Raw genomic sequence first — 8,902 nt, 5'->3', positions numbered from 1 at the left:
TCTGGGACAATCCCTAAGCAGACACAAGTGGCGATTCAGGGGTTTTATAAAGAAAGCAGGGGTGGTGTGTGTGGGGTCCTAATAGCAGACATAAAGGTAGTGTCCCACTGAGAATGTTCCTGCGTCCCAAGAATGGCTGTTGCCCACCCCCGCAGACACAGGGGTGGGCCGCTCTCCTCAGGCTCCTCCAATGCCCATGGAACAGCTAGTAGGTGCCCTCAGCAGACACTAGCGTGACGTGGGTCTCCAGTGTGCAGCTGAGCGCATGAGTGTGGACTATGCGGTATAGTGCAGGAGTCAGCCTCATTGACTCCGTGCCCATCTCACCCCGTATGACCATCCCGCTCTCAGGCCCCCTTTGGTTTGGATGCACGGGTCCTCAGTGCACCCCGTGCTCTTCACCCTCGGACCCACTGCAGCCATTTCCACGAGCCCCCAAACTACATGGGCCCCGGTGTCCCCCGGGAACCCAAAACGCTTCCTGCTCCAGGGCCACATTCTCCAGAGCAAACCCACTCCTGTAAAAGAGGGCGCGGAGAAGGGTGGACTAAAGGGGTTGAGGGGGTGGTGGGGGTGGCGTTATGGGTCAAAAAAGGAGTGATGGGGAGAGGGAGCGTCTCGGAATCCTACCCAACCCCACACGTGTGCATTTCTGTCTGAAAATGCGCGAAGTGCCAGCTTTGAGTCTATGGTGTGAGTGCGGTAAAAGTCCTCTGTGTTAAGTGTGTGCGGTGGGAAAGTGCCTGTGTTGGGGAAGTGCCCGTGTTAAGTGAGTGCGGTGGGAAAGTGCCTGTGAGATCCAAAAATCGAGGCAGGGTCTGGGAGGGAGACAGAAGGAGAGATGGAGGAGAGAAGAAGGTGAGAGACAGAGGGAGAGTAAGAGGCATAGGTAGGGGGACAGAACGAGAGAGAGAGAGAGAGAGAGAGAGAGAGAGAAGGGGAGCGTTGTGGGGAATAGAGGAGAGACAGAAAAAAGCAGGGAAGACAAGAACAGCGCAAAAGATGAAAGATTAAACGAGAGAGGGAGCAAGAGAATGGGGATATAGAAGGAGACGGGGAGCCAGAGAATAGAAAAAGGAGGGTTGAGGGGGGACTAGATGAGATACAAAAAAAGCAGAGAATAGAAAAGAGTGAATGACGAAAGATACGGTTAGAAAGTGTGTGTGAGAGGGAGGGAGAGAGGCCACGCATCCCGATATAAGCAATGGCCTTCATTTGCATCGTCTCATATAGCGGAAGGGGAAGGACAGATGACAAAAGCGCGGCCAGGAAGACGGGTAATAAAGAGATCAGAGAAAGGGGCGGCAGGGGGTGGATGAATGTAGATGCATTTATATAAAAGAACAGAAATGAGAGGAGGAAGAGACGGGAGAGGAAATGAGAGAGGAGAGCAAAGGAAAGGCGAAAGAGAGGAGGCTGAACAGAGGGCAAAGAGATACAGAAAAAAGATAGGGGCACATGGAAGAATGGAGGCAAATTAAAGAGGGTAACATGGAAGAGAACACGAAGGAGGAAGAGAGACAGAGATGGGGAAAGAAAAGGGAAGAGAGAAGAGAAAAGGGGGAAGGGCAGACAAAGGAGGGACACGGGAAGTGGCTGAAACGGAGCTGGGAGGACGGGGTGCACGACAAGGAGAATAAAGGGAGATACAAAAAGAAAACGATAGGATGGATGCTTTCCCTGATGAATGAGGGAAGAAGGGAGAGATGGACAGGAAGATATGAGGGGAAGACGGAAGGGCAGCGGCTGAAGTAGGAAGGGCGCGAGGAGAGGGCGCTGGCATCATCACCCTGCGTCCGGCCGGCGCCGGCTCCCGCAGCCCCGGCTCGGCGAGCGGATCGGGTCCTCTCCGCCTGGGCTCCCCGTCCCCCTCTGCGCGCATCTCTCCACCTCCCTCTGCCTCCACCAGGACTATATTGAGTGGAGAGGCTCCGCAATCACGTGGTCCGGGGGAGGGGGCGGGGGGAGGGGGCCTCCGCAGTTTGCTGTTTGTTGGGTCTCAGACACACATAGTGTTGGAGGGCGCTGGAAGTCTGTGCCTTCTCGGTCTAAGGGAAGCAATGCCAGGGATATAGATTTATACGTTCGCACGCGCTAAGGAGGATCTCGCCCTTTTTTATTGGCCTGGCTATTTTCTTGGGTTTTCACCTGCCTTTTTAAGGGGAAGAAACCCCCGCCGTGGTTCGTTTTTTTTTTTTTATTCCCACCCCACAGACCGCCGAGAAATCCGAGCTGATGTGCTGTCTGCAGGGCTGGACATGGAAGTGTTGATGCTCTGCCTCCTTCCCTGGATGTTTCGGTGCGCGGCGGTGCGGGCGGACTCCATCATTCACATCGGTAAGCACCCAAGCCCCGCGCGGATCCCGCACACGCTGTACGGCGGGAGGAAAGGGAGCCCGGGCCGGGGAGGCGGGGGGCCTCCTCCACTGCCAAACCGCAGGGAATACAGGGGAAGGGGAGCCGGAGCGGGGGAGCAAGGAAGCCTAGGCGTGGGAGGCGGAATGCCAAAGTTAGGGTGTGAATGAGGCAAGGGCGCAACCCCCTTCCCAACCACCAGCACCAGAAAAGGCACTTCCCTGCATGCCAACTCAGATCGGATGCTGTAAGTTACTGATGCTTTGCTGCTGTGGGTGACAGCAACTGTTACGTGCGAGCCAGGCTCCAGCTCAGAGCGAGGGGCAGCAGAACGTGCGCCTTTGGACATCCTGGGAGCACAGCAAGTTGGCGAACACACGCCGGCCCCTGATGTTCTGGGGCAAGTTAGATGGGAAGAGATCTGGGGTAGCAGCCTGCGTCCGCCCAGAGGGCCAGCCTGATGCTGGGCTCTTCTCTGGGTTGCACGTGGATTCTGGGGAGCAGGCACCCCCCAGAGAGGCTTAAGCTGGGGAGTAGGTTGATGCCGGGGAGCAGAGTGGAGGGAACTCCCCGAAGCTGAAGCTGGGGAGCAGAGCACTCTCTGTAGCACATTTTGTGGTGCAGGGATGCACCCGAAAGTCCAGCTGGCAGGGGTATCATAGACTGGGGGAGGGGTGAAATATATCCACAGACATGATGTTAGGGAGCAGACATCTCTGCGGCGGGCACTGGGGGCAGAGCTCTGTCGTCAGGCGGCGCTGGAGAGGGCAGGGGCAGAGATCACCTTGCAAATGATGGAGGGGGCGGGGGTGGGGGGGATGATAGCTCCCTGCAGGTGATGTGGGGGAGGGGTGGCCCTGAACAGGGTGCTCTCTGCAGCTGCTAGCCGGGTGCCGAGGTCAGAGGGCTCCCTTCAGAAAATGCAGGGCTCTCCCTGTAGGTGAATTGTGGGGAGTGGGGTTGAGGGGGCGCTGAGCCGGATCCTCTCTGTTGCTAATTTCGGGGAGCAGGGTTCTCAGTTCAGAAGGTGCAGCGGATCACTGGGGGGTCATGGGGGGTTTTCCTGCAGCTGTAGCTAATTCTGGGGACATGGTGTAGCCCCCCCCCAGTAGATACTGCACACGTGGGAGTAGAAGGAGCGTAGTTTTCTTTCAGTGTCGCCCCCCCACCCACGTTGTTTCATATTTTGGAGACGGGTGGCAGTCACGTACCAGGGATGATTATGGTGCAGTCAAACATGTATTGCCAGCCAGGTGGCTTTATGGGCGAAGGTCTGAGGGTGGTGACACCAAGCAGCGCCGAGCCTGGCATCACACTCGGGAGGCATTCATAGACACGGGGTACGTGGAGACCTAGAGGGGACCATTAGTGTGACCGAGGCCATTTCAGGCAGTGAGTGCAGTCCCCTGCTTAGCGCAGCCCAGGGGCAGATTCCTGGTTCCTGGCCGGAGTGACCCGACCGCCAAGGGCCCTGCCCTGGGAGTGATTGGCAGAGTGATGGCGGTGGGTGCTGCCCTCCTCTCCCACCAGCCCAGTGACATGACGCGGGTGATCTGCTCTTGGACGGAACTGGGGAGGGTCCTGGCCGAGGGATCCCTTCAAGAAGTGGTTTCCGCCTTTGCCATGGGAACGGGAGAGCCTGGGGGGGGGGCACGGACGGGGGCCTGTGGGGGAAACTCTGTGCGCACACAACCAACTCGCGGCATTGCTTCACAAGACCGCCCCTGCCAATCTAACGCCCCTCTAGGAGAAGCGCCCCGGCAAGCTCGAAGCAAACAGGACTGCACTCGGCGCCCCGGAGCTATCATTGAAGAATACAGCCAGAGCCTGATTCACAGAGAGTTTTTTAATGAGAGAATCCCATTGAAAACGCGCTTGGAATCGTGCCCTCTTGGCCTGATTTACAAACGCGTTTTTTCAATGGGGCAATCCAATTGGAAAACGCTTCCTAAATCAGGCCCACTTGTTTCTTCCGTGTCACGTCTGGGAACTGCCTCCAACTCACCCATATCTAGTGATACACATGTCTGAAAGAACAGTCTACCCACAGATGAATCGGGGAGGACAATACGTCACACAGCAGGGCCCAGTGTGACAGTCTTGTTAGAAAGTCCCAATGCTCCTGAAATTCGGCCCCTAAAGCTTATTTTTTCGAAATGAGGAGCCGTGAAAGTTTCCAGGGCAGGTGTGGCCCCGAAATACACTTCCATATGTGAAACCTGTTACACTGCACTAGAAGGAACATGCACTGGCCGCCAGCAGTACATTTCTCGCCACAGGAAGCAGGCCGCCCTATGTGTAATACGGGGATTGTGCGCGTGCCCGTCCAGGGTAGGGCACATGCCAGCCTATTGCAAGATCAGGCAGTACCAGCACTCACGCGAGGAAAGGAATCGGTGTGATTGTGTGCATTGTATGAACATGTTACACCCCAACACATATCTTCAGCAACGTAGACGCTTGAGCGAGGTGTTTCACGAAGCGCTGTATTGCTAGTATAGCTCTGGGGGTTAATGCAGTTGCTACCCAGATTTCCCATAACATGCAAGTCAGCATGTCGTGGTTCCCGCAACCTTCCACCCTTCAGAGGGAGAACAATGGATGCCATTGAGCTGGGCAAACCTAGCATCTGCCATTGACGGGCTTTCAGATTCTTAAAGTGCTTTATATGTATCCTGTTCCATGCAGCACCGAATCATGGCACTTTGTTCCCCTTCAACTTCAACAGGTGCCATTTTCGAAGAAAATGCGGCCAAGGACGACGAGGTGTTCCAGCTGGCCGTGTCCGACCTGAGCCTAAATGACGACATACTGCAGAGCGAGAAGATCACCTACTCCATCAAACTCATTGAAGCCAACAACCCTTTCCAGGCGGTGCAAGAAGGTAAGTGGCGCTAAGCAGAGCCTTTCAGCTCCAGGCCCTGGAGAGGGATCGCCTGTGCTCTTTGGTCCCGCCGGCTTAGGCCCCAGACGAACACCAGCGCGCGGAGTTCCTATTAACTTTCAGCACCGAGTCCTGGACAGCGACCACCTGTGCGCGCCGCTCCGTTTGGCTTTTAGGGCCTCAACCATCAGTGTGCATCGACCCCAGGGCTTTCAGCACTGATCCCTGGACAGCGTTCTGCCTATAGCGTCATTCAGAGCCTGGCCCTGAACAGAGACCCGGTTCGCGAATAGCACAGCCTGTGAGCACTATCCCCAAAGGGTGTGCAGTGCCCAGCTCTGGGCAGCGACACACCTGGCACCGCTCCCCGAGTCTAACAGGCCCTGGACAGCCAAGGCCTTCAGCACCCGGCTTTGGGCGGCTGCCACTCGCGCGCTGCACACAGGGACTTCCAAGGCCCCGGGACTTGCGACAAGACAACCTGTGTTGTTCTGCCAGGACCTGGCTCCTAGATTGCACCCACTCACGTGCACCACTCCTAGGGGCTCCCTGCAGAGCAGTAGGTCGGCCGTCTAGCTACTGGAACACCCCATGCACGTCGATCGCTACAACTCTGGGCCCATGGCGCAATGTGGTTCTCCTTCGCAAATGGTTTGAGATCATTGCACAAAAACCCTCTCGAGCAAGCGCAGGATCGGCGTGGCAATCGTGTTTATGTCCTAAAAGCACTCATCATGTAATAGCGCCTAGAAGCCACCAATATGTCAAAATTGCAGCGACACTGCACATTTTCATTCACAAAAACGTCTTCATATTGATTTGTTTTCCGAGATAGTTTCGCTTCTATTAGTATGTGTATCCCTGTGTTTGATCATGTATGTATTTATCAATATGTGTCTTGCTTTATAAAGGGTTTACTTGGCAGTGCATTTATTTAGCCAATGTGTGGGATTGCCACTTCAGACACTGATGACTTTCTTTGAGCATTTATAAGTTGACTGTTTTGCTTTAGATGTGTTTGCATAGCGCCAACGTGCGGTCCGCGCGCGGGCGCTATACACAACGACTGCCAATAATGCAAATGGGAATGTACACCAGCCTCTTCTCTGTTTTTATTTGCGAGGCCTGCCCGTCAAACAGAGTCCCCGTGGTTCCTGGCATATTCACACTCCGAGAAGCTGCACCCCTCGGAGGCGTGAGTAGACCCCAGACCGCGCATGGCGATGTGTGTGCCTCTGGTTGGCAACGGGTGATGGTAGAGGGGTGGGGGGGGGGGGCGCGGGGCGGCGAGGGTGATTGACAAAGCAGCTCTTGTCTCGCCTGCTTTTCTTTCCCTCCATTTGGCAGAGCGCGTCTTTTTCATAAACTTCCCATCAGCCGAAGGTTGGCGCTGTTTTATAAGGAAAGGAAGTCGCGATGAAAAGGCTGAGCTTGGCACTTGATGCGTCTTCTGACATTTCAGTGTGTGTCTGGGGGGAGGAGTCGGGCCCGCAGAGCAGGATGACTGCTGTTCTGTATTGCCATCATCGGAGGTGGCTGGGGGTTGGGAGCTGGCCCCTGTGCACACTTTACAGTAGTTCAGGGCCCCGGCAAGGAGGTCAGAGCCGAGGGCAAGGACCGCCTGCTCCGTTGTGCTTCGGTGGCGGGGATGGGAGCGGAGGAGGGGGGCGGGGGCAAAGGATTAGGGACTGGGCTCCATTAGACACCGCAGCCGTCGGGGATGGAATCAGGCGCGCCATTTAATGGCCAGGATTCTGGCTTTATGACAGGGGAGGGGGGAGGACGGCTCCGGCTGGGAGCTGCTGGCTCGGCGTTTTTTTTTTTTTGGCCCAACAGGTGGCAGGCTCTGGTTCAAGGTTAACGCTGAGAATGCTGCATGGGTAGGGCAATCCCAGTCGAAGACAGAACGAGAACCCCAGAGCTTCACACAAAGAGGGGGTGTGCACAGCAGCTCTCCATGGAGACCGCTGGGTGTGCATGAAAGAGGCACGCGTTCGTGCATGTGCTTTAGCAAGCATGCCTGCCTTTAAGATAGATCGGTCGATCAGAGGGCACGTTGCTCTCTTTTACGTACGCGTGCATTGCACAAGCGTGTTGTTTGATGTCACATTCATCAATACCTTAAACCCGTGGTGGAAATGGAAAAAAATGTGGTGGGGGATCCCACAACACAAGGGCTGGGGTGGGGGAGGAGATTGGGGGGGCGTGGTCTAGAGGGTGCGGGGCTCGTAGTGAGCATCCAGCAATGCTGGAATACTTAAAAAGGAAAAAAAAGCGCCTGCGACGGCGGCATTGCCTTTTACCGCCGGCTTTGGCACTGGTGTGTAATGCACAATGCTCGCTACATGTACAACTGAAAGGCATCAGTTGTATATGTAACAAGCATTGTGCGTTACACACCAGTGCCAAAGCCGGCGGTAAAAGGCAATGCTGTCGTCGCAGGCACCTTTGTTTTCTTTTTTGTTTTTTAGGTATTCCAGCGCGGTTCATGGGCTTGGGTGGCTGACTCTGGCCGGATCCCAAGATCCGGCTCCATATCTGGTGCCGGACCTCGGATCCACCGAGAGCCGGCCCAACACAATTTACATCACCAAAGCCCCTCAATTGTTTTATTTTGGTATAATCTATCTATCCATCTATCTATCTATCTATCTATCTATCTATCTATCTATCTATCTATCTATCTATCTATCTTTATCTATCCATGTAGCTAGCTATCTATCCATCTATCTATCTGCCGTCTGTCCATATCTATCTATCTATCTATCTATCTATCTATCTATCTATCTATCTATCTATCTATCTATCTATCTATCTATCTATCTATCTATCTATCTATCTATCACCTGTCCACATGCATCTATCCATCCATATATCAATCCACCCGCCCACCCATTCATCCATCCTGACCTTCTATACTTGGGCAATACCAGGCACCGGTGAACAACCATTGGGACATAGCTTATCTATTCACATGGGCTGAAACGATGGAAATGTTATATTTTTGATATTTGACTGGTACATTTAAAAGTATTCCCCACTGGCTTTGGCAGAGAGCGTGTGAACCGGAAGATTTAATGGATGTGCAGTGCAAGTTCTTCCTGGGGCTCCCTGGGCCGGTGCAGCCCCCATTGCCATTGGTCTGTAGACTCGAGCAGCTTTGCTTTGGGCAGTTTTGTAGGATTTACAGGAATACAAGAAGCTTTCATCCCAGTGGCAAGTGGGGTTTGCAATTCTGATACATACAACTCACAGTTGGGTTCTGGTAACCCTGATATAGAGCAATGCTATTTTCACACCTGGGCATTGCTAATCAACGCTTTGCGTGCATTTGTAAGACAATGACCAGGTCAGGGAAGCCCTACAGGGCTTAAGGGGCACTTCTTTTGTGTTCAACTCCCACTGGAATATGTGTGTTCACATTCTGCATTGCACCTAGATCTGTTACGCATTGTTGGCCCTGGAAAGAGATTGTCATTCCAATGGAAGCCCCAATGTATGATGCCTTTGTTTGCTGATTGGTTGGACAGACAGCACATGCCTGCATCCTGGAGAATGGCCTTACGCCAAAGCAGAACTGCTGGGCCTGTACTGTGTGTGAAGCAATGCCAGCGAGGGAGAAAGTGGGCCTACACATTGTTTTATGATCGAAGAGAGGGTGCC

General features: G+C 54.2%; 1 protein-coding gene across 6 annotated transcripts in view; it reads left to right on the top strand.

The window, feature by feature from the left end:
* The first annotated feature begins 1,986 nt into the window (after positions 1 to 1,986).
* The window catches only part of GRID1 (glutamate ionotropic receptor delta type subunit 1), a 3,001,620-nt gene continuing 2,994,704 nt past the window's right edge, over positions 1,987 to 8,902 (top strand). For all 6 annotated transcript variants that reach the window (XR_011268624.1, XR_011268625.1, XM_069610763.1 and 3 more), the window contains exons 1-2: positions 1,987 to 2,337; positions 5,084 to 5,239. Coding sequence is in view for 4 of the 6 variants with exons in the window: in XM_069610763.1 (XP_069466864.1) it covers positions 2,259 to 2,337; positions 5,084 to 5,239 (235 nt within the window). In the remaining 2 variants the exon portion in view is untranslated. The remainder of the gene's footprint in view (positions 2,338 to 5,083; positions 5,240 to 8,902) is intronic.

The sequence above is a fragment of the Ambystoma mexicanum genome, chromosome 8 (assembly GCF_040938575.1).
Source record: "Ambystoma mexicanum isolate Mex_15411 chromosome 8, UKY_AmexF1_1, whole genome shotgun sequence".
Lineage (NCBI taxonomy): Eukaryota > Metazoa > Chordata > Amphibia > Caudata > Ambystomatidae > Ambystoma > Ambystoma mexicanum.
This window is presented reverse-complemented; position numbering and strand designations above follow the sequence as displayed.